Here is a 25312-nt window from a genome sequence, read left to right on the forward strand (position 1 = left end):
TCATACACCTGTTGGCTACTTGTGTGTCTTCTTTGGAGAAATGTCCATTCGAGTCCCTGGCCCGTTTTTAAATTAGGTTACATTAGTGTTTTTGCCATTGAGTGGTAGGAGCACCTTATAATTTTGCAGGTTGACCCCTTACCAGATTTATGGTTTGCAGATATTTTCTCCTTTTCCATAGGTTGCCTTATTACTCCATTGACTGCTTCATTTGCTGTTTGGAAGCATTTCATTTTGATGTAGTCCCGCTTGCCTAAATTTTTGCTTCTGCTGCCTTTGCTTCAGGTATACAGCCAATTCATCTTCAGCGAGTTGCCAAGAGTACCCAGTGGAGAAGGGACAGCTCTTCAACAAATGGCAATGGGAAAACTGGACACCCACATGCAAAGGAATGACATTGAACCCTTATCTTACACCTTACACAAAAAGCAACTCAAAACGGATTAAAGACTTAAAAGACCCCAAATCATAAAAGCCCTGGAAGAAAGCATAGGGGAAAAGCTTCTTGACATTGGATTGGGCAATGATTTCATAGATATGATACCAAAACACAAGCAACAAAAGGCATTTATTTTTACATGGTGTGGGGTAGGACTCAGTTCTAGTCCTTCTATCTGGATGCCCAATTACCCCGGCAGCTTTTGTTGGGGAGACAACACTTTCCCCATGGCCCTGCAAGGCCACCTCCAACATACACCCTGAGCCCATCTATGTGTGAGTCTCTGTTCTGTTCCACTGGTCTGTTTTGTATCCTTGAGATACTGCTACCTTGTATTAATTACTATAGCCTTGTAAGAATTCTTAGTATCTTGTAGAAAACTCTGGTCTCTTTTTATCAAAACCCCTGCCTTCTCACTGTGGAAAACAGTATGGAGGTTCCTCAAAAAATTAAAAATAAGAACCATATAACCCAGCAATTCCACTACTAGGTATTTACCCAAAGGATACAAAAACACTAATTTGAAAAGATACATGCATTCCTATGTGTATTGCAGCACTATTTACAATAGCCAAATTATGGAAGCAGCCCAAGTGTCCATTGATTGATGAATGGATAAAGACGTTGTGGTCTACACACAAAATGGAATATTAGCTATACAAAAATGAAATCTTGCCATTTGCCACAACATGGACAGATCTAGAGGGTATAATACTAAGTGAAATAAGCCAGTCACAGAAAGACAAATACCACATGATTTCACTCCTATGTGTAATTTAAGAAGCAAAGCAAACAAAGGAAAAAAGAGACAAACCAAAAACCAGACTGGTAACTATAAAGAGCAAACAGGTGGTTGCCAGAGGGGAGGTGGGTGGGGGGTTGGGTAAAATAGACTGAGGAGATTAAGAGCATGCTTATTTTGATAAGCACTGAGTAAGGTACAGAATTAGTGAATCACTGTCTGGTACTCCTGAAACTAATATAACACTGTATGTTAAGTACACTGAAATTAAAAAAATAATAATAATTTTTAAAAATAATCCAAATTGGAATCGGTAGTTGGAATCTAAACTCAATACATTTTTCCTTTTTTTTTTTTTTTAGCCAAATACACTTATCCCAATTATTCTGCTTCCAACAGTGAAAGCGATTAATTTTTGTAAATCTGGGGCACCTGGGTGGCTCAGTCGTTAAGCGTCTGCCTTCGGCTCAGGTCATGATCCCGGGGTCCTGGGATCGAGCTCTGCATCGGGCTCCCTGCTCCACGGGAAGCCTGCTTCTCCCTCTCCCACTCCCCCCTGCTTGTGTTCCTTCTCTCGCTGTGTCTCTCTCTGTCAAATAAATACATAAAATCTTTAAAAAAAAATTTTTTTTGTCAATCCACCAGAGAGTCTCCTGGAAATCATGGTTACTATTAAAAAGTAATAATAAATAAATCTTATATTCGGGGGTAAAAAGCCCTGGCTTCTCTTGGCCCTCTCTATTCCTATGTTGTCAATGTATGAAATTCCACCCAAAATATGGGGAGGCATCGAATTGGAATTACATAAATTAGTTTAGGAAGAATGACATCAGTGTTCTAGTGAGAATACCATCCATGAACTTGGAGTTTCTCTTCACTAATTTTAATTTTCTTTAATGACGCTGTAACTATTGCAATTTTTCACTGCATACGTCTCTCATGTCCTCTATCATGCTTGCTTCCGTGTTACTGTACCCAGTGTGTTTTCTTTAACTGTATTTTGTAGCATTTGGTTCCTGGAAGACCTAAATGTCTTCTTAAAGATTTTTATTTATTATTTATTTGAGAGAGAGAGAGTGCAAGAGAGCACAAGTAGGGGGAGGGGCAGAGAGAGAAGGAGAAGCAGACTCCCTGCTGAGCAGGGAGAAATCCAGCGCCCCTGAGCCATCCAGGCACCCCTGACTTTATCAATTTTGTGCAATAAACTTGTATTACTTGTATGACCACAAGAAACAATAAAGCAATTTGTCTTGCCCCCCCCCCCCCCAAAAGTGTTTTGGATAAGCATTTCTCTCCTGCTAAGCTCTGGTAGCTTATGCAAAGCCAGCAGACCCAGGGTTATAGAAAGCTCTAGGTGCCGGTATGTGGAGCTGCTGGTTCCAGCACAAATTCATGAGATTTGGAAACAGGGGTGCAAGTGGGTAAGGGAGGAAGGAAATGATCGGATGAAAACCACAGCACCTGAGTCACACATTGCTGCATCCTCAGATGTCTTGCCTCATTCTGGGCAACTTCCTGGTGAGGAAAAGAAACTGAGAAGGGTAACTTTTAGCCCACAGAGATGAGGGCACAGCAAAGAGAGGAACTGTGTGATGTGAAGCTGGAGGTCTAGCATTGATGCTGAGGTCCCTGCCCCACTCAAGAGAAGGGGAATTTTAAACTAATACCACCTTTGAAGCCCGGAGTGAGCGCTCCCAGATGCCTGCCACCCCCTCACACAAAGCCCTCCCTGCACGCCCCTTTGAGTCCCTCCCTTGAGCTCCTCAGAACCCTTCCCACCCCACAAGAGTACTTTCCTCATTCCGTGTTTCAGGCCGAGATTTTCCTGCTCCATCTCATCCTTGCACCTGTGTCTCCAGCTCACCAGTGGTGCCTCGATTTAGGATCCAGCAGCCTTAGTACATTTTTTCTTCTCTTCCCCGTGACTTCTAGAGTCTAGGGTGGTAGCTGAAGGCTTGTGTATGCGATCTGCTCACCATCTTCATCCAGTCTTGACCCTCTGCTTTCTCCCTTCTCCACATTTCTCAAATGTTCTGGTCCTTGACGGCGATCTTTCTTGATTTCCAACCCATTGAGTGAGCTGCACGATACTTTTAACACATCTTTGCTGTCATTTCGGTAGGATCTCGAGGGTGTGTTCAGCACACCATCTCACAAGGAGGATTTCTAAAGTGACCCGTGAATCAAGAAGATGACTGATGGATGGGAGAGCATGAAACCATGGCTTTATGGCTGAGGGCACCTGGCTTGAATCCTCCCCCCCAAAACATAGAACCTACCAGTCTTCTTCCTACACTTGAATACCTCCCAGTGATGTGGCACTCACTGCTCACTGGTAGTCTGCCACCTTTTCTTCTGGTTCACTAGGAACTCTGAAGTTCACCCTCCGACCCCATCTATGTCCTTTAGGTGAAGGCAGACTTCAGGAAGTCCTCGTTAACATTCATTGCTACCGGAGGGGATGGACTGTGAAAGAGTTCAGGTTCTGGTCCACTGGGTGGAGAAGCAATCGTGAAGCCGCCAGAAAGGGAGAAGACAGGCATGAAGTCAGAACAGCAGTGAGCTACCTGGTAGATTCAGGTCTCCACTCCTCGGCTAGTTTTGTGCCAGTCCCAAAGGGACTTAACTCTCCTTGTAGCTTTATAACGGCCAAAGATGTAATATTGTGTGAGGTGTCATTCTACACTGACCTTCCTTCCTCGTTTCTCCTCTTTAAAAATAATTCTTAATTCTTACAGACGGACTCCAGAACGATATGTTTAACAAATGGTATTCTAAACATTTTGGAATTGCATTAAATGTATACATTATTTAGGAGGAGTTGGCTCCTCTAGGAACACAGCACTAGTACTGAGAGCTTGCGCTGGGTTTGAATCCAGTCTGACAACTTTCTGGCTGTGTATGTGACCTGGGCCAAGGGGCCTCCATTCTCTGTACCTTAATCTCCTCATCTATCAAATGCGTATGATAAGAATAGCACTTACATCCTGGTTGTTGGAAGGACTGAATGCGATGATGGACGGAAAGCAGGAGGGACATGTGTCCTGCAAGTGTTTTTTGTTACTGGTGGTGTTTAGAATGTCTCCTTCAGCCAGAGAGCCAGCCAGGGGTTCTCTGTTTGGGGGAACCTCCTCCAGGCTGCTCAGTTGGTGTAGCCACGTCCTCCCGTAAATCTTGCACGTTTCTTAAATGCTCGGGGCCCGTGGCTCGGTGCCAGTGCTTGTGCTCTGTGCACCTGCTGAGGCCGAGGCGTTTTGTTCAGGCGCGTGCAGTTCATTGGAGCTGGCGGCGGGGGGCGGGTCCAGGGGAGGCGGGCCCAGTACTGGAAGCCGGGAGGCGGAGGAAAAGAAACCAGGCCGGGGAAGGGAAAGGGAAAGCGGCTGCAAGAGCCCAGAACTGCTGAAAAGAAATGAAACTGAAAGCGGGAGGGGAGTGGAAGGCCTGCGAAGTTGGGAAGGAGGGACGCGGGGGCGGGGGGAGGGGGGAGGGGGGAGGCTGGCGCAGCTGCACCGCCCCCTCCCCGGCCTCCGGGCGCAGAGCCAAGGCCTAGGCTTTGCAGGCACCGGGGAGCGCGCAGAGCGCGAGAGGGAAGCCGGGGCGCGCTAGGGTCCCGGAGCCGGCCATGGACCTGTACCTCACCCCCGCCGCCACGCTCGACAACCTGGTGGCCCGCAGGCTGCAGCCGTCCCCCGAGTTCCTGGCGGCTGCGCGGCGCGCCCTGGGCGCCCTGGCAGCCTCCCTGCGTGAGCCCGGGGGCCGCGCGGCTGCCCAGCCTTGGAGGGTGCTGAAAATCGCCAAGGTAGGCGCCGCGGGAAGGTGGGGACACCTAGAAATAGGGACAATCCTCGGAGGATGCCGGCGCATTACCACGGGCTTTGCGGACCACGACGGTTTCTATCAGCTCTTTTCATTCAGCCCTCTTGCTATGCGCCAGTGCTGTTCGAAGTGCCCTGAAAATAGACTGCACACCACAGCCCGGCCGGGTAGGGACAACTAACCCCGCCTGACACATGGGAAACTGAGGCACAGAGACGCAATAATGTGTCCAAGCTTGTAAGAAATCCAGCCAAGATTCAAAGCCAGGTGGTCTGATTTCTTGCATCTATGCTCCTGTGGGCTGCCTCTCACAGGTTCTTTCATTGACTCACTCAGTCCTTTACCCGGTCCAGACAGACTCCAGTCCTCACACCATGCCTGACCCTAAGGGTGCAGAAACAGAGTAATCTATAATAGCCATAATAGCCTAATTTACTGAGAAACTACCCAATAACAATAAACATTGTCTCGTTAAAGGAGTCATCCCTCTTAATCCTCACATTCAGTGAGGTTAGGGATTATTGTCCCTGTTTTATGACTTGGGAAACTGGGACTGGGTGTGGGTGAGCCCTGCCCCATTTTGTCACTTAAATGCTTCGCTGGTGACCTGGTGACCTCAGGTTGCCCACAGACTCGGAGGAGATGGGCGTCACCTACTATATCCTCAGCGCAAACTCAGGGGCTCCAGGGATGCAGCGAGGGAAGCTGGCTGGGGTAGAGGGGACTTGGAGCTTGCCAGGGAAGGGATGAGCAGGGGATGACCCCAGAGCAGCTAGTGGTTTCCTAGGGCTGAGTCTTAGCTTGGGAGGTAGGAAAGGGGAAGGAGAAGGAGAGACTCGCAGCCTATGAAATGTGGAGGCAGATTTCTGCCTTGGAGGTGGACAGGAAGAATTCCTTTGGAGCAAGAGTTTAAGAATCTCTAAAGCTCTGGCATCCTTTGCTTCCCTGGAAAACCTGGAAACAGCTCTCGTGGTTGAATGTAGCTTATGGCCTTCTGATCGTTCCAGGCTTTGAAGCAGGCAGTGGTGAAGTGGGTAGGGCTAGGGGCTGCCTTTCCTGTCTTGAGATGCTGCTCCCTGTGGAAAGGGCTCCTTGGAAGAATGGCTGATTCCAGGGCTGGAATAAGATGTGCAAGATGAGCCTGGGGCTTCTAGGTGGACCAGAAAGCAAGGAAGGGGGGCAGGCCTCTGCAGTCCCATCAGAAGAACCCCCACCCCCGGGGCCAACGTAAAGAGGCTCCCCTGCTCCAGCTAGGACCACCAAAAATTGTCTCTCGGCATTGCCAAATGTCCCCTGGGACAAATGTCACCACCCCTCACTGGGGATCACCATGTTCGAGATGCCCATGAAAGCGTATGCAGATGAAATGACACAGTGGCTGGAATTTCTTTTCAAATCACATAAGGAGGAAAACAGAGGTTGAATAAATAGAGCAAATGTGGCAAAAGTCTTCTTTATAACCCTCTCTTCTTTTGTGGTAGGTTTAGACACTAAAAAATATAGACATATTTTTTAGTGAATTAATCTATGGGGGAGGGGGTGCAGGAAGAATGTAGGCTTGGAGCCCAACCTCCCGAATTGACTTCCTGCATTCAAAGCACTTGATGCTGCCTCTCTGGGCAGGGCTTTGGTAAGCAAACTTCCCTGCACTTTCGTTTCCCCATTCCCTCCTTCGTAAAGTGAGAGAATGACGAGTCACCTTTCTCCCAGGCTTGTTGGGAGGTTCAATGAGATGATCGTGTGCAAAAGTGCTCAGTCTACAATATCCCTCTTTGCTCTGCCCCGTTCCCCCTTGGTTGGCAGCCCCTGATGTGAGGAGCTGGCCGCAAAGGAACTGGGATACCACTGGGGTAATTAGCAATCCCAGCTTGGTGGGGGAGGTGCCCCTGGAGGGCTAACCCTGGTTCTTGTCTTTTCCTGGCTGTGTTACTCACTTCACGCCCTGAGCCTCACTGCCTCGTGTAACCACAAGTAAACCACATCAGGGGTATTGCCTGGAAGTGAGGTTTTACAGGTTGGCAGACATTTGACAGAGCTGCAGGCACAGAGAGACTGATCATGTGTGAGTTTCCTTCCCAAGTCCTCAGCCAACAGCTTTGCAGAAAGAAACACCTGTCAGAAAAGTCCTGAAAATTCAGCAAGTCATATAGTAGCTCTGGACTGAATCCCAGGCAAAGGTCACAAACATGTTCTGCAAACCAGAATTTGTTTCACCCACAGTTAAAAAAATAAATAAAAAATTTTAAACTCACAAAAATGTTCAAAGTTGGTTGACAACATTTAGAAATCACGGATTTACAAATGAAAATGGCTTTTCTCGAAAACATAGCTGGCTGTGCTCGACCTGCATTTCTGCATGGCGCCGAATACCAGTTGCTGTGTGCACATGGTCTCCCCTTTCTCTGCAGGGAGGCTCCGCCGGCCGGGGCACCGCGCTGAGGGGTGGCTGTGATTCTGAACTTGTCATCTTCCTTGACTGCTTCAAGAGCTACCAGGACGAGAGTGTTCACCGGGCAGAGACCCTCAACGAGCTGCGGACCCTGCTACAACCCTGGTGTCAGAAACCCATCTGCGGTCTGAGCTTTGTGTTTCCTGAGCAGGACAGGCCTGGGGTCCTACAGTTCCGCCTGGTATCCACGGACCTTGAAAACTGGATGGATGTTAGCTTGGTGCCAGCCTTTGATGCTCTGGGTGAGGGGTGCCTGGCCCATTCCAGACTTGGGGGCAAGAGCATTAGGAGTCAGACGGAGCTTCCTGCCCTGACCTTATGTGTGGCCTGGGCAACTCTCTCTGGGCTCCAGTTTCCTCACTGAACATACTGAGTCTGGGCCAAGAAAGCCCAGTTCCTCCTGGATCTGTGGTCCTGGTGTCCAGATGCCCCGCCCTCGCTCAAGCAACTGGGGAGTTTCCTTCAGCCACTGCCTAGAACAGTGCTGCTCGGCCCTTCCATAAATACCCCCAAAGGAGAAAACAAAGGGGCATGCACCCGGCAGTAGGGGGCTGGGGACAAGGCCAGAATTCTGCAAAGTCTTGTCTTTTATCTTAAAACCATTAATGTGATCTTTGCATTCCTCTTCATAATATATCCATCCTTGATTTAATATAATAAGGTGCCCCTGTGCCCACACTTGTAAAATGAGGTTAATAATAATGGGACCCTAGTTAATCCATCTTACGGAGTTTTTGGAAAGGCTGTATGCGTTAAGGTATGTGATGAATTTTGAACGGTTCCTGGCGCATGATGGGGCTATATGAGTGCTTGCTCTTCTTCTTCTTCTTATTATTATTATTATTCTCCGCTATTATTATTAACCATGATGCCCTGGGAGATAGGTCTCTTGAGTTTATCCAGTTATGAGGTCCTGGAAGACAGCCACGCTCTCCCCATCTGGTACATCCACCCTCTGGATATGCAAACATTAATCATAATAGCTACTCCTTATTAAATGCTTCACTGTTCCAAGCTCCTGACATATTTTATCTCATTAATCCCTCCAAACAAACCTGTGAGACCTGCACTGTCGTATCTTCCTTTTTACCAAGAGGGACGCTGAGGCACAGAGACGGACAGTAACTCGCCCAAAGTCACACAGCAAGTAAGCGGTGTCAGGAACCTGGGAAATTACGGAGAGGGCTTACTTTTCCCAGGCTGGGCCCTCGGGAAGTGGTGGAGGGAAAGGCACATACCGTAAAGTCAGCCAGCTTTAGGTTCCCATCCTGTCTCCATCACTTGTCAGCTATGTAACCTTAGAAAGAGTACTGAGTTTCTTCTCTGTGCCTCGAGGTCCTCAGCTGTGAAATGAGGTGAGGAACACTTGCCTGATCAGGTTTTGGTGGGGCTATGGGGGACTCACGTGAAACTTTCAGCCCAGTGCCTGCCTGGAGTGTCGTGAGCACTCAAACAATATTAGCCATCACTGCTAAGGCATCAGGACCTTTTGCCTTTTACTTCTCCAGCTTTGTTTCCTTTCCCTATGGCACCGATTAATTAAAGGTATGTATGGTGGTATTCTGGTGCCGCCTGAGGGAGCCTCGGGGAGGGGAGAACTGTCAGATTCTACGTACTCCTGACTCAGCTCAAAGCATCATTCCTGTTTAGCCACCTTGGAATACGGCTGCTCTTCTTCAGCCTGGCCCTGGGTTTGGAAGGAAGGGACCCTTCCTTCTGGTCTCGAGCTTTCCTCTCTGCCTCCTGAGAAGCTCCAGGTTCTCTTTCTCATCCTCCAAACCCCCCATGCTAGTGGATTCCTCCCCCTGCCACCAAATTCCCCCCAATTTCTCCATCCTGTGCCTCAGAACCCTTCCTGACTCATAGCACTTCACACCCCCAGGGCAGCTCAGTTCCAACGTCAAACCTGCGCCCCAGGTCTACTCGACGCTTCTCAAAAGTGGCTGCCAGGGCGGCGAGCACGCGGCCTGCTTCTCAGAGCTGCGGAGGAACTTTGTGAATGTTCGCTCGGCAAAGGTGAAGAACCTGATCCTGCTGGTGAAGCATTGGTACCGTCAGGTGAGGCCACCACCAAGGGTCCTTGTTCCAGGCACTCGTGACGGAATTTGTGATTTCATGACAGCAAGAGTATTTTCTTAGGCTTCGCAGACAAATCATGTGTCTCTTTATGGGAATTGCCTGTTCATGTCATTTGCTTATTATTTTCTACTGCATTAGCCGTCTTCTTGTTGTTGGTTTGTTGGAGCTCTTTATATAGTCTGGGTGCTAATTCTTAGGGAGTTGATAAAATGCAAATCTATTCTCCTAGTCCGAGGCTTTTACTTTCACTTTGTTCATAGGTCTTTTGTCACAGATAATGTTTGAATTTTAATGTAATCAGGTGCATTCATCTTTTTCTTAAGTGATTTGTGCTTTGTGCGTCTTGTGTAAGAAGGCTTTGCCTATCCTGACTTTCTAAAAATTATTCTTCTGTAAGAAAAATTATTCTTTCCTTTCAAAGGGTTTTAAGATTTTTCTTTTCCTGTGGTGTTAGGGCTTTGAAACTACTTGGAATATTTTATGTATGGTATGAAGTAATGTGGAGTTTGTACACCCCCCATCCCAGCCTCAGGAATAACACCCTCCCTCCAAAATATTCATGTTTGTGGATAGGCTCTTGGGTATTGAGGAAGGGGTGCCCAGCCTGTGCCTAGAGATGAGAGATCAGGCCCCGCAAAACCTCAGGGCACATGGCTTGGTCCTTCTGTTGGACCACTCATCATAAAGCAAGTCTAGGATGATGAGGTCCTGGATTCCTGTTCTTGCTCAGCCACTGACTTGCCCTCTGACCCTGGGCAAGTTCTGCCATGCTTTCATTTGGGGGTTCAGTAACAGGTTCACAGTACCGACTGGCCTCTCTCTGACTGCTCCCCATTCCCAGGAGCTTGGATCTCATATGAGCCCGTGACTTTGCTGAAGGAGTGAGGGCAGATGAGAAAAATCAGGTTGCTTCTAGAACACAGCATCTCATCCCAGGCTTCAGCCTGTGGGGTCCACGCCCCAGGGACTGAGAGATCTAGCAAAGTTCTGTGGAGAGCTCTCTCCTTCCCCTCCCCTTTACCCTCTTACAGGTGTGCCAGGAGGAGGGGAGGAGGGAGATGCTTCCTCCGGCCTATGCCCTGGAGCTGCTGACGATATTCGCCTGGGAGCAGGGCTGTGGGAAGGATGCCTTCAGCCTGGCCCAAGGCCTCCGGACCGTCCTGGGCCTGATCCAGCAGTATCGGCACCTGTGTGTTTTCTGGACCCTCAACTATGGCTTCGAGGAGGCTACGGTCAGCCAGTTCTTGAGGCAGCAGCTTGAGAGAACCAGGTACCTCCCCACACCCCCTACCCACTCTCCTGGGCTTGAGGCCTCGGGAGGTAATTAACAACGATAAAACTGGGTGGGCCTGCGTGGGGGCCAAAGCCAGGCACCGCCCGTGGCTTCCTCATTCCGTGGATTCAGCCCCAGAGGGAAATTACAATCACTTGGGGCAGTTTTTGTTTTTATTTGAGAGAGAGAGAGCACAAGTGGGGTGCAGGGGCAGAGGCAGAGGGAGAAGCAGACTCGCCGCTGAGCAGGGAGCCTGATGTGGGGCTCGATCCCAGGACCCCAAGGTCATGACCTGAGCTGAAGGCAGACACTTAACCCACTGAGCCACCCAGGCACCCCTCTTGGGGCAGTTTTTAAAAAGATTTTTCTTGTGTGAACATATTGTACGTGTGAACATTGTAGTGACACACAGCATACCTATCCAAAGGGCACATTTTGATGACGTTCTGTAAAGTGAACGTCCCTGTGAAACCACCATCAGGGGCACCTGGGTGACTCAGTGGGTTAAGTGTCTGCCTTCAGCTCAGGTCATGATCTCAGGGTCCTGGGATCGAGCCCCGCATCGGGCTCCCTGCTCAGTGGAGAGCCTGCTTGTGTTCTCTCTCTCGCTGTCTCTGTCAAATAAATAAAATCTTAAAAAAAAAAAGAAAGAAAGAAAAGAAAAGAAACCACCACCAGATCAAGGGGGAATATTTCCAGCACCTCAGGAGCTTCCCCTTTCTCTCTCCCGATCAGGGACATCCCAGAGGTGACCCCTTCCGGCTGTTACCCTTCCAATCCTGTCTGTTTTAAAATCTTACCGAAAGGGAATCACACGGCATGTACTTTTGTGTTTGACATCTCTTTCTCAACGTTAAATGTTTGAGATCCTTCTGGATCGTTGTGTGTACTTGGTTATTGTTGCTTATTTTTTTGTGTGGCTGAATAGTGTTCCATTGTGTGAATTTATCACAGTATGCTTCCCATTGTGCTGATGATGGACATTTGGTTGTTTCTGCCCCGGGGCTGTTACAAGAAGGCTGTTAGGAACCGTCTTGTACGTGTACCTCTGTGTGCGTGCACCGTTGGATACACACGTAGGAATAAGACAGCTAAGCCATGGCCGTAACTCTTGAGCCCCTGGGGCTAGATCCTCGTACCCTGTGATTCTAATGTGCAGCCAGAGTTGAGGACCGTTGATCCAATTTAATCTCCACAACAGCCCACGAAAGCAGGCACTGTTGTCATCCCCATTTTGCACAAAAGGAAACAGGCTCAGAGGAGGTAAGTTATCTACCCCAGGTCACACAGCTAGAAAGTAGAAGAACAGGGATTGGAACCAGGTCTGCTTGACCTCAGAGCCCCTGATCTTGACCGCCGTACCAACCGGAACCTTCCTGTCCCTCTGGATTTGCAGGCCTGTGATCCTGGACCCGGCTGACCCCACGTGGGATGTGGGGGACGGAGCAGTGTGGCGCTGGGATCTACTGGCCCGGGAGGCACAGTCCTGCTATGAGCACCCATGCTTCCTGCAGGCGGCAGGGAGCGCTGTGCAGCCCTGGGAGGGGCCCGTGAGTGAGGGGCTCTGGGGATCCTTGTTAGGTGTAAAGCCGCGCCTAATTCACATGCTCAGTGTTTGCTGAGTGCCTAGCGGGCGCTGGGGCCGTGGGGTGTGGGACAGAGTTGCGGAGTGGGGGCTGCAGGCATGCAAACAACCTGTTCACCAAGCTGAGCCTGCTTGGAGGAACACCTCTGTGCTCGCGGGGTTGTTGTCCGCTTACCACACCGTGTCCGCCCAGCACAGGGGCCCTTTCTAGAATTGATCCCGTCTGTAAGGGCACCCTTTTCTAATCTGCACAAAGGCACCATATGGGCTACGGTGGCCCTCCCACTTCCCCGCTCGTAGTCTCAGTCACCCTGACTGTCCATTGGGAGGGGGCTGGCGAGAGAAGGGCTGGAGAAACTCCTATGCCTGTAAGACAGCTCCTTCCTACACACTTCCAGGGCCTTCCACGTGCCGGGAGCTCAGGTTTAGGCCACCCCATCCAGCGAGACTCTGCCCAGAGGACCCCTGAGGACAGCAGCAGTCTCCATGCTGTGCACCCAGGGGCAGGGAGCAGGCAGCCCTCAGGCCCAGCTCCCGGCCCCTCGGGGGCTGCCTGCATCACCCCTTCCACACTGGGGACGGCCTTGGATCTGTCTCAGATCGCCGCCAGGGACCTGGACCGCTTCATCCAGAACCACCTGAAACCAAACCCCCAGTTCCAGAAGCAGATCGGCAAGGCCATCGATGTCATCTTGGGTTGCCTTCGTGAGAACTGTGTCTACAAGGCCTCCAGAGTCAGCAAGGTGAGTCGGTGCGTGGAGACGCTGATGGGCACTTCCTGGGGCACCACAGTGAGGAGGGGAAGGAGTCGGGGGCCAGCAAGGCAAGTGGACATCCATGGAAGGGGAGTGTGCTGCCCTCCGAGGTACATATCTGAGTGCCAGCTTTTAAAAAAGTTTAATGATAGTTTTTTAAGCCGCTATTACCCTAATCAGACCACTTCCATCCTCTGCTCAAAATCCTCTGTGGTTTCACCAAGTACAATGGCCTCAAGGCCCGTAGGATTTGCTCCTGGTCTTGCTCTGACCTTCACTTACTCCATACTGGCCTCCTGGCTGCTTCTTGAACTCACCAGGCACAGTCCGCACTGGCTGGTGTCTCTTTCTGGAAGGCTCTTCCCCCATCCACTTGGCTCCCTCCCCTCCTTTAAGTCTGGGACCCAAGTCCCCTTCTCACGGAGGCCTGACTGCTCAATTTACAACTGCAACCTCCCTTCCATCCCCGGTCCCCTTCCTGATTGCTGTGCCTCCACACAGCACTTAGCACGTTCTGAGGGCTTTTGTCTGCTGACTGTCCCTCACTCCTCTCCCCTTGCTAGAATATAAGTTCCAGGAGAGCAGGTACCTTTTATGTACTCCCGTATCTTGGTACATGTGAGTGCTCATAAATGTGTTGAATGAATGAATGGATGGATTGATTGGTTGGTTGATTGAAACAGGCCAACAGAGCACATCTGCAGGCCCCATCTGGCCCTGGGACCTCAGTTTGCAACCTGTGGTCCATATGTGCAATCAGTAGGTGCTGCAGATGTTTGGCTAAAATCTTTAATCTCTGACCCCCCTTCACTGCATCCCCCGTTCTCTGTTGCTGCACGCTGGTCTGACTTTGTGCAGGGCCCCGGGGGTCAGAGGGCAGGTGCAGACAGGTATAGTCAGACTCTGCCAGGCTTCTAAGGGTCAGAGGTCACTGCCTCTGTCGTGGTGCCCCAGGACCCAGCATCAGTGAGATGCCCAGTAGTGTCTGGGCTGCAGGGGCGGGGCGGGGGGGGCAGCCGTTGGGGTCAGAGTCTGACGCCTGAGCTCAGGGACACTCGCGGGTCTGAGATGGTCCTTCCTCTGCAGGGGGGCTCGTTTGGCCGGGGCACAGACCTGAGGGGCGGCTCTGATGCCGAACTCATCATTTTCCTCAACTGCTTCAAAGACTACAAGGACCAAAGGGCCCACCGCCCGGAGATCCTTAATGAGATGCAGGCACAGCTGGAATCCCGGTGGCAGGACCCAGTCCCCGGCCTGAGCCTCAAGTTTCCTGAGCGGACCGTGCCCGGGGCTTTGCAGTTCCAGCTGGTGTCCACGGCCCTAGGAAGCTGGATGGATGTGACCCTCCTGCCCGTCTTTGATGCTGTGGGTGAGGGCCACCTCCAGCCTGTGCCTTGGAGTCTAATTCCCTTAACTGCTATGCTACATAGCTTGCCTGGGGTCAAGATCACCCACCTTGAAGAGTTATTGGGTGGATGAGTGAAAATTACTGAAAAGCACCCAGCACATATTTGGTGCTTAAAAAAAAAAAGTTCCGATTGCTATTCTACGTTGTAGATTGTGTATTATTGATTGCAGTGCTATGTAATTAATGTTCAAATATTAATAAAGGCTGGTGAGTGGCTAGGCTGGGACATGCAGATGTCTTCGTTAGAGCTCTGCGCTCAGAGTATTTCAAATTTCCACAGGGCAGCTCTGCCCTGGCGCCAAACCTGCACCCCAGGTCTACTCGACCCTCCTCAACAGCGGCTGCCAGAGGGGCGAGCACGCGGCCTGCTTCTCAGACCTGCGGAGGAACTTCGTGAACAATCGCCCAACCAAGCTGAAAAACCTGATCCTGCTAGTGAAGCACTGGTACCGTCAGGTGAGGCTGCCATACCCCCTAGCTTCTCCCAGGAAGCAGCTGCTGTCATGGCAACTGCCTCAGCCAATCAGCTCCTCTCCTAGGCAGACCTCTCCCTTCCTTCGCTTCTTATTGGCCATCCCAAGTAGAAGGACCACCTCCTCCAACAGGCCCCAAGTGTTCATTTCCTGTGGCTGGGGTTCACCATCCCTCTCTAGCTCCTCAGTTTCTCCTCCATCCTCGCACTGCTAATGCTTCCCCTGTTCTTGCCCACCCGCAGCCCTAGCTCATGCTGTTCCGCCATCACTGTCCTCTGCGTAAGTTGTACTAAATAAACCCTGAACATCCTCCAGAGCGCCCCCACTAAACAGTAATCTGAATGCACTCGCAATCATGTACTCAATTCAACAAACATCTACTGAGCACCCACTGCTGCTGACGTCACTGTTGCGACAGATGTCGGCATACCAAGCTTGAATATATTGCAGCCCCCAATCCTGTACACCTCTGAGGAGAGACTCCAGGCGGAGATCAAGTCTGAGATTCTTAGTCTCAGGTCATTGTGTGACTTCGCACAAGTCACTACCCCACCCCGGACCTCCGTTTATCCACCTGTAAAATGAGAAGGGTTCTATTTTTTCTGTGGTTTTGTTTTTCTATTCCCCTCCCTCTCCGAGTACATAAGGCCATGCTTAGCACATAGTAGGTGCTCACATCCACTCATTCTTTGATTGGCTTTGGGTGACATAGGTTGCAGCTCAGAACAAAGGACAGCAACCAGCCTGTGCCTCTCTGCCCCCCGTCTACGCCCTGGAGCTGCTGACCATATTCGCCTGGGAGCAAGGCTGTGGGAAAGATTCTTTCAAAATGGCCGAAGGCCTAAAGACCGTCCTAGAGCTTGTCCAGCGGCACCGGCAGCTCTGTGTCTACTGGACAGTCAACTATGGCTTTGAGGACCCTGATATCAGAACACAGCTTCTTGGCCAACTTCAGAAAAAGAGGTGCAGACCCACTTGCCCATTGCCTTCCCTGCATCATCCCTCTCCTCCCCCACTGTCACCCTAGAGTCATCATTGTGTCCAGGAGGGGTGCAGGGTGGGCTCTGGGTGCCCCAACCCCACTCCTCACTCTGCTTCCTTCTGGACTCTTTACTGAGGAAGCATGGACACGTGGAGCCCCCAGATAAGCCAGGGCCAGTTTCATTAACACAATAACATATCATTTCTGAAATTAAGGGACCACCCAATACCTTCCTGCCTGAGGCGGCCAGACAGGAACCCTACTGTGCTTGGGAGAGATTGGGCCAACCCTAAGGTCCTGACACTCTTCTCCTTCTCCCCAGCTCCCACACCCTTTCCTAGTCCCTTCCACCTCCCTGCTCCTTCACTGATTCCCACCTCCCTCACCTGCCTGCCCATCCACTCTGCCCCCAGGCCCCTGGTCCTGGATCCTGCCGACCCCACCTGGAATGTGGGCCAGGGCAGCTGGGAGCTGTTGGCCCAGGAAGCAGCAATTCTGGGGACTCAGGCCTGCTTTAAGAGTGGAGAAGGGCCGTCTGTGGAGCCCTGGGATGTGATGGTAAGAGAGGAGTCCCTGGGGTGGCAGATGCTGTTGGGGCCCCCTTCCAGCTCGCCTTTCCCTGCTGGTGCACACATCCTCAGCTGCTAGGAGTGTTCGCTACTGATGGCTTACAGCTGAGACACAGGTTGTTTGGCCCCAGCCAATGCTTGAGTGACATGGGGTACAAAAGGCCCACCCTTGTTTGAAGGTGAGACCAGCTCTGTGATGGAGTTCTTAGTCCAGCGTTCCCTGTGGGATCAGGAAAAAGCTTTTTCCAGCTGGAGCCTTACTTAGCTCCTTCCCCGGCCCTCCCTACTTCCATCACCCCCCTTCTCCTGCAGGCAGGCACTGCCCCCAGTTAATCCATGCACAGGAATCCCCATCACGGGCTCTGCTTCTAGGGGACCCCACTTAAGATGATAGCCAGCCCCCAAAGGGACATGATTTTATTGCATTTGCTATTTTTCAGCAGGATCTCATAACCAGTGCTTAATAATACAATCTGGTGAGGCATGGGCCTTGTTCTTGCCCCCATTCAAAGTGGGGAGACCAAGGCTGTGTGTTGGTGGTGGAACCAGAACTGGAAATCAGGTCCTGCTGATGCTACCACAGAGACCTACCAACCAGCTGAGAAAGAAAAAGGTTATAGGGATAGTGAGAGTCTCATCCGCTCAGGATATCAGGAGTCAGGGCTGGGGCGTTCCTAGGGAATCCTGTCTCAAGCTGGCCCTACCCGGATTCTTTCCATAGCCTGCTGTCCTTTACCAAACCCCAGCTGGGGACCTCGACAAGTTCATCAGTGAATTTCTCCAGCCCAACCGCCAGTTCTTGGCTCAGGTGAACAAGGCCATTGATACCATTTGCTCATTCCTGAGAGAAAACTGCTTCCGGAATTCTGCTATCAAAGTGCTCAAGGTGGTCAAGGTAAGTCCCCAGAGAGCTATGGGCAAGGAGGGTCCTGCAGGCTGGTGATCTTTCCCAGACCAGGGCCAGGCCTGACCCACTTCTGTCATCCTTATGACAATCAGCACAAGGCCGGGTGTAGAAGAGAAACCAAAATGTGGTTGTGAGTGGATGGCAGAGAGAAGACCCAGATGTGTCCAACACATCTGTTTTGGTTGCTTATGACAACCAACTAAAAAGGTGGAACAAAAGAAATATATTGGCTGATGCAAATGGAAAGCCCTGGAGTAGATCTACCATCGGGTACAGCTAGATCTAGGAGCCCATGCAGGGTCATCAGGACTCAGATTTTCATCCCAGCTCTTGGCTCTGCCATCTTCTGTTTTGGACAGGACCTTTCCATATGATGGTCTTTGGCATCTCTAAACTTCCAGAAAGAGGCATTCTGTTTTCTTAAAGTTCACATAGAAGTCTTGGAATTGAGTTTCATTGGCCTGACTCGGGTTTATACCCATCCCCAAACTAATCCGTGGGGCTAGGGAGAAAATCATGCTCTGACTGGCCAAGCCTGGCTCATATGATGGAGTCAGCTGCACATGGACCTGAGTGTGGGGGAGGAGTGATTCCCCCAAAGAAAACCAGGATGCTGATCCCAGAAGGTAGAGGGATGCTGGTGGTGTATAAAAAGTCACATTATCCAGAAGGTAGAGGGATGCTGGTGGTGTATAAAAAGTCACATTATCCACTATATCAGATACAACCTCAGTCCACAATTGAAGTCACAAGTGAGGCCCAGGTCAGCTCCAGAAGATTATCAGCATAGAGTCAGCCAGTGAAAATTCCCAGGCCTGGTGATTTGTTGTGTGACCTCAGGCAAATACTCTCTCCTCTCTGATCCTTACCTTCCTCATCCATGACACTTGAAGATGATAACCTGGTTCACTGGTTGTCAACCATGGCCTCACTTAGAATCATTTAAAAAATTATACTGATACCCAGTCCCCCTCCCAGGCCAATTAAATCACAGTCTCAGGGGCATAGGAGCCAGACATCAGTCATTTTTTAAAACTCTCCTGATGCAGACAGGCTTGAGAACCACCAGGTCAAAAAGAACAAAAAAACAAAATCTCTCAAATCTCTCCCAGCCCCCAGACCCCCAAACTTGATGGAATGAGAAAGTTTACATTTGTTGAAGGGTTTAAACTTATGTCTTGCACATTTCTTTTTCTCATAATCATACTATGTGTTAACCCCATATTGAAGAGGTAAAACAGAGAGGTTAGGTGACTTGCCAAGGTCAGACAGCAAGTTCCTAACCCACAGACTCTAGCCGGAGTCCTTCAGGGGTTAAGCCACCTCTGTGTCCTCCCCAGGGCGGCTCTTTAGCCAAAGGCACAGCTCTGCAGGGCTGCTCGGATGCGGATCTAGTGGTGTTCCTCAGCTGCTTCAGCCAGTTCTCGGAGCAAGGGAACAGGCGGGCTGAGATCATCTCAGAGATCCGAACCCAGCTGGAGGCATGTCAGCAGGAGATGCAGTTCGAGGTGAAGTTCGAGATCCCCAAGTGGGAGAATTCCCGTGTACTGAGTTTCTCCCTGACGTCCCAGACGATGCTGGACCAGAGTGTGGACTTTGACGTGCTGCCAGCCTTTAACGCCTTAGGTGAGGTACCCAGGCATAGTCCTGAGAGGAGGGAAAAGTGGGGGCCGGGCTGCCAGGGACAGTTTTTGAGGTTGTGCGGTGCACAACCAGAGCACACCTGTTCACCTTGTAGGCCTTGTACACGTGTATGTTTATCACCATTCTCCTGCAAAGTGGAGAAAAGGGTACCTTTGTCTAATTCACCCAACAGTGCTACGTGGTCTCACAGTGGCTCTGGGCTGGGCCCTAGTCTCAGCAGTTGTACCAACATGACGGATGACCTTGGGTGAGGGACTTCGCTGCCTCGAGCGCCAGTGTCATCCCCTGACGATGTGGGTATTGGGGTGTCGCTGTGCATCCCCAGCTTTGAGTATTTGTGCGTGGTTCTCCTCCACCTGCCACAGATCCGTAGGATCCATGAGTTCAATAAATTCACCAAGCATGTGCCCAGTGTTCTCCAGGCACTGAGGATAAATCCCTAAACAAAACAGACACAGATCTCTTTGTATCTATTCAGTTCTGAGTTTGCATAGGGGAGTTTGCAGAGTGAGGACGTCCCCTGTATCTGAATGTATGTGGTTTCCAAGGTTGGGAAAACAAGTGACAAGGAAGGGATTCATCCAGAAATGTATCTGAATCTACATCGTTCTTCAGAAAGCAAGAGTTTGAATATCAAGGAATGCCTTTAAGGGCAATGAAACCAGAGGGTGATGTCAGCTCACCACCTACGGTCCTATTTCTTACCGGAGGCTCTGAGACCAAAGCTCTCCCTTTGTTAGAGAGGGATGAGCAAGCAGCCAAGAGCCATTAGAGATGAGTTAGCTCCCAGCTGAGACTTTCTCCATGACAGGCAAATGGAAGGGTTGAAAGGGGGCAGGAAGGAACATAAGATATTTTAACTCTGGGTCATGCCATGTCTGTGCTTCAACTAAAATCACCCTGTGGCTCCCCACTCCCCCAGTGGGTCCCAGCCCAGCCATTAGGGAAATGCCCAAGTAGGAGATCCTGGAAGTCCTTGCTCAGTTGGCCCCAGCGGGACTCTGGGGAATGAACTGATGGTGGCCTCCTCCCTTTCTCCAGGCCAGGTGGTCCCCGGCTACAGGCCCCCGTCTCAAGTCTACGTCGACCTCATCCACAGCTACAACCACGCAGGCGAGTACTCCACCTGCTTCACGGAGCTGCAGCGGGACTTCATCATCTCTCGGCCCACCAAGCTGAAGAGTCTGATCCGACTGGTGAAACACTGGTACCGGCAGGTGCGGTGTGAGGACAGGGCCGCCCCACTGAGGTCCTGGGTGGGGGCAGGGCCCAGCCCTGGCCAGAACCCTGGGTTGGTGGAGCAGAAGGAGAGGTACTTCCTAGCCCATGGGACCTCAGTTGGCTTCTCTGGAAAATTGGGCTAGGTCACAGGATTTGAGGGGATAATGCACGGCCAGGCATCTGACACATGGAGGTGCTCAGTAAAATTTGGGGGTGGGCTTGCCAGCTCTGGAAGGGGCCCCTCCTGCCCCTCTTCATTGCCAGTGTGAACCGACACATCCTCTTTCCCGTTACTCCCCAGTGCAACAAGATGCCCAAGGGGAAAGGCTCCCTGCCCCCCCAGCACGGGCTGGAACTCCTGACAGTGTATGCTTGGGAGCAGGGCAGCCGGGACGCCCAATTCAACATGGCCCAGGGCTTCCGCACCGTCCTAGAGCTGGTCAGCCAGTACCGCCAGCTCTGTGTCTACTGGACCGTCAACTACAGCAACAAGGACAAGACTGTCAGAGACTTCCTGAACTGGAAGCTTCTCCAGCCCAGGTTCTGGCCCACCCTCACCGTCACAGAGTCTCAAAGATGGGGTTGCTCGCTCTCCCACATCTGGAGGGCACAGACCAGGGACAGCAAACTCCTCTTCCTAAGACTGAGCTCCTTTCTAACAGGGACGTCCTTAGCACCTGAGGGACAGGCGATCCGTTTCCTTGTCCCCCATAAATAGGGTTGCCAGATGAAGTGCAAGGCTCCAAGTCAAATTTGAATTTCAGATAAACAATGAATCGCTTTTTAGGATAAGTATGTCCCATGCAGCATTGGGGATATACTTATGTTTATCCAAAACTCAAATTTAACTGGGCATCCTCTATTTGTATTTGTTAAATCTGGCAGCGCTACCTGTAAACCCACCAGGTAACGTAAGCATGTCTTATTCTTTGGGATTTTGCCTCCCTCTCAAATGGTGCAGAGAAAGCAGAGAAGCTTTCACAAATTCGTGATGCATCCCCAGTCCGTGGGTAATGGCCACTTAGCATGGTATGTTGAAAAAGACTCTGAGGTGGTCCCATCTGCCACAGATGTAGGAAGGGAGAGTGGTAGGACCGGTACCATGATTTGTTACCAATGCCAGCTACCTGCTGAAGGGGTGTGGCCCAAAGGAACACAGTGATTGATTAGTGACGTCTGCCCTGGATGTAGAAGGGAGAAGTGGCCGGCGCAGAGTATTGGGTGAGGGAGGAGACTAGTTCAACCAGTCTCTCAGGAGGACACCCCGATATTACCAGGAATAAGCCTGACTCCAGTGGCAATTGCAGGCCCATCATCCTGGATCCAGCTGACCCGACAGGCAACCTCGGCCATAATGCCCGCTGGGACCTGCTGGCCAAGGAAGCCGCCGCCTACATGTCTGCCCCGTGCTGCATGAGCAGGGACGGCAGCCCCATCCAGCCATGGCCAGTGAAGGTAAGAGAACTATGGTGCGGCAGGGCACGCTTCGTTGGGGGCAGTGGGCTCAGGGGAGGGCCATGACTCCAGCCAAACGGGCAGGCCCAGCCATGGCCCCACGTGTGCCCCCTGCCCCATGTGCTGGCTGTCCCTGTGGTCTCAGCTTCACCAGGAACGGTAGGGCTAACTCACTTCTTCTCTAACCTTCCCCCAGCCTGATGTGTGAAGGCCAGAGAGTCCACGTTTGTACCAGATGGACAGAAGGACACCAACCCTCGGCATGAGGAGACTCAGGGTCACCTGCCAGATGTGTGTGTGTGTGTGTGTGTGTGTGCGCGCGCGTGTGCACATGCACGTGTGAGAGATTGATCCAACCACTCCGTCCAGCCTCCCATCTGATATCCCTGCCTCCCCACTCCGTGCTCTCCTCCTGCTCTGTGTAGCCAGCCTGGCTGATACCCCCTTGTATCAGGTGGGCACTGGCCACCTCGCAGACTCGCCTCCCTCCTGTGGCCACGCATCAGAGTCCAGGGACCATGGTCTGGCAGCAGCCTGCTTTTCCAGCCTCCCCGCCATGACTCTGCTCTCAGACAGAGACGGGTACATCCCACACTGCATCCTGCCCCTGCTGAGAATGTCCTCCTTCCTGACTTCTCTGCCCTTCCACACCAGCTCACGTCTCCTGCTGAGGAGCTCTCTGAGCTCAGCCACTGGCAGGAGAGCCTGCCCAGATTGGCTGGTGTTGTTTGTCACAGACAGAGGGAGTGGGGCCACGCGTACCATGCAGTCCCTCTCGTGGGACACCTGACTGAATGCCTGGTCACTAGAGCCTGATTTTCTTTCCCCTTCCTGTTGTGCTCACTCCCCATGTGCGTATCTCGAGGCCATGCCCTGTTTGCCTTCCTGAATTTTTACTAGGCTCTTGTCTTCTCTCCTGACCTGATGGAACATCGCCAGTGGGATTCTCCATCCCCAGAGGCTGAACGTGAGCCAGTGCCCAAACAACGGTGCTCAGCCTGCTTCTCTCTGCCCTCCAGGGCAAATGCACCGGCTCCTTGCAAGAGGCACTCCTGACCTCTGGGCCAACAACAGTGTCCCCCGTAGTCAAGACTCAGCACGGAAAACAAAATAGTCCAAGAATCGTAAGCAGAAAGGGATTCCATCTAAATCCCTGGATGGTCTGGAGGAGCGGAAGGCAGGGGCCGCAACTGGACTGTGGGTTTGAAGATTAGAGCACTGCGGCCGAATCAGAGGTCGGGAGGCAACTGCAGCCAGTGGTACTCACACCCACAAAGCGGGGGACCAGACCCAGAATGTGGGCTCCAGTGGCCACAGGCGAGGCTCAGGGCTTGCTAGCCATCAGCACGGCAGGAAGATGCCTTATGTCCCCCGCCTTCAGCACGATCTAGATCACAGCCGGAACTCGGGCAACAGGGCAGGCACCCACGGCGGGCCTCGGGGACAGCACCCCTGCGGATTCACAGTGAACGTCCGTTGGGTGGGTGAGTGGGCGGTCCGGCCCCGAGGGAGGAGCCAGGACGCACTCCCGCCCCCTGCTCCCCAGCCCCTGCGTGTCTCAGCGAGCCTGACTCTCCATGGCCCATGGCTGGGCGCCACCAGGGTGCTATAACACAGTACCTCAGACCCGGGGGCTTATCAACCACAATGTATTTCTGGCAGCTCTGGAGGCCAGAAGTCAGCACCGTCAGGTTCTTCTGAGAGCCCCTGCCAGGCTGCACTCCTCTTGCATCCCTCTGGCCTCTTCTTATGAGGGCGTGAATCCCATTCCCGAGGACGCCACCCTCAAGACCTCATCGCCTCCCAAAGAGCACACCTCCTCGTACCATCACACCAGGAAGAGTGTTTCCACATAGGAACTGGGGGACACAGCCCAGGGCAGGGAAGCAGGATGGGGGGGGGTGAGGAGGAGCCCTCCCCTCTCTAGCGCTGCTCTCTGGGAGGGAGACCATGCCAGAGAGCAGTTCCTCTGCTTCCCCTGGGACTACGGTGGTGGAGGCTTAGAGGCCGAGCCGGCTCGCACCTCCTGTGTGCCCCCATCTGATGCTAAGGGCACACGGTGCTAATAAAGTCTCCTTAGACTCACCTCCCTGACTGCCTGCGTATCCGGGGGTGGGACTCTCAGGACCCCAAGTTACACCTTTGGGGTTGGCCAGTTCCAAGAGCTCAGGGCAGACACTTGTGGGCAGCAGAGACCTGCCCCGCCAAGCACCCAGCAGCAGGTGGGGGCCCGGCCTTGGCCTTGCTCGTCCTGGGAGGAACTGGTGGTGGGTCTCAATTCAGTAACTCCTATCTTCATGACACGGACTCTAGGCCTCCCCCGTAAAGTGACTCGAATGAGGGGAATTGTGAGATGGTGGGAAATGGGGTAGCCCCAGGAGGTAGGAGTAAGGAGGACATGTCACCTGGGTGGGGCTGATCCCAGTGGGGATTTATTTTACTCTAGCTCCTTGGTCTCTGACAATGGCTACCCTTGCATGGACATAGTACCCCACTGTCACTTTTGAGGGCTTCCTGATATAGCCACACTCTTAGGTAGATGTCAGTTCCAACTTGATTTATACATTTAATGATCCTAAAGATACTCACAAAAATGCCCACAAGCACTTTCCCCGGAACTAGACAAACTGATACTAAAGGTCTCATGGAAACATACATGTGCCAAGGAAAGTTCAGAAAATTAAAAAAAAAAAAAAAAAAAAGAGCTCCAAGGAGGGAGTAACCCCAGCCAGTATTAAAACTTACTGGGGGAGGGGGCGCCTGGGTGGTTCAGTTGGTTAAGTGTCTGCCTTCAGCTCAGGTCATGATCTCCGGGTCCTGGGATCAAGCCCCATGTCGGGCTCCCTGCTCAGCCAAGAGTCTGCTTCTCCCTCTCCCTCTGCTGGTCCTCCTGCTCGTGCTCTCTGTCTCTGTTTCCCTCTCTCAAATAAATAAATAAAATCTTTAAAAAAAAAAAAATACCAGGAAGCAAGAGCCTTAGGGGCTAAAAAATAACGAAAATCTAAATGTGATCAATCAGCAATTGCAAGCTAAGCAGAGAGCCAGGGGGCCTTCTTGTGTGCCAGAGCACACAAAGAGGCTCCATCTCCAGCAGCCAGAAGGCAGAGGGGAATGAGGACCCAGTCCAGAAATGCAGCATGCGCACAATGGTTTTTTTTTTTAATTTGTCAATTTAATTTTAAATTAAAAAAGACTGCAGTTGAGATGTAATTCACACACTGTGAATTTCGACTTTTTTAAAGTGTACAACTCAGCGGTGTGGGGATAGTCACAAAGTTCATATTTAGGATATTGACCAGGTGAGCCATGTCACAAGGGGCATCCATTATCCTAATTCCAGATCATTTTCATCAGCCCCAAAAGAAACCTGAATCCCATCAGCAGTCACTCTGCATTCCCACCACACCTTCCCCCCTAATCCCTGGCCACCACTGATCTGCTTCTGTCTCTGTCATCGACAACTCATACAAATGGGATCACACCGTATTTGTCCTTTTGTGTCCGGCTTCTTTCAG

General features: G+C 51.5%; 1 protein-coding gene across 2 annotated transcripts; it reads left to right on the plus strand.

Annotated features, from left to right (window-relative positions):
- The first annotated feature begins 4552 nt into the window (after nt 1-4552).
- OAS3 (2'-5'-oligoadenylate synthetase 3) lies at nt 4553-24441 on the plus strand. Of its 2 annotated transcripts, XM_027576071.2 has the most exons (16): nt 4553-4980; nt 7406-7688; nt 9329-9504; nt 10557-10795; nt 12195-12348; nt 12782-13126; nt 14225-14507; nt 14827-15002; nt 15732-15982; nt 16415-16559; nt 17292-17465; nt 18818-19103; nt 20163-20338; nt 20644-20882; nt 21650-21797; nt 21994-24441. In XM_027576071.2, exons 1-16 carry the CDS (start codon nt 4804-4806, stop codon nt 22003-22005), a joined length of 3264 nt encoding a protein of 1087 aa, XP_027431872.2. In that variant the 5' UTR covers nt 4553-4803; the 3' UTR covers nt 22006-24441. The 2 variants fall into 2 exon arrangements, with proteins under 2 accessions (XP_027431872.2, XP_027431873.2); XM_027576072.2 differs by lacking the exons at nt 20163-20338; nt 20644-20882; nt 21650-21797; nt 21994-24441 and adding an exon at nt 19294-19415.
- The last annotated feature ends 871 nt before the right edge of the window (nt 24442-25312 follow it).

Source organism: Zalophus californianus, chromosome 14, assembly GCF_009762305.2.
Source record: "Zalophus californianus isolate mZalCal1 chromosome 14, mZalCal1.pri.v2, whole genome shotgun sequence".
Taxonomy (NCBI): Eukaryota; Metazoa; Chordata; class Mammalia; order Carnivora; family Otariidae; genus Zalophus; species Zalophus californianus.

Excerpts from the sequence above, each read along its gene's own strand:
- OAS3 (XM_027576071.2), top strand. The coding sequence starts at position 4,804 with ATGGACCTGTACCTCACCCCCGCCGCCACGCTCGACAACCTGGTGGCC. Across the intron at positions 15,003-15,731 it reads TGAAGCACTGGTACCGTCAG|GTTGCAGCTCAGAACAAAGG; the intron begins GTGAGGCTGCCA and ends TGGGTGACATAG. Across the intron at positions 17,466-18,817 it reads AAGTGCTCAAGGTGGTCAAG|GGCGGCTCTTTAGCCAAAGG; the intron begins GTAAGTCCCCAG and ends TGTCCTCCCCAG.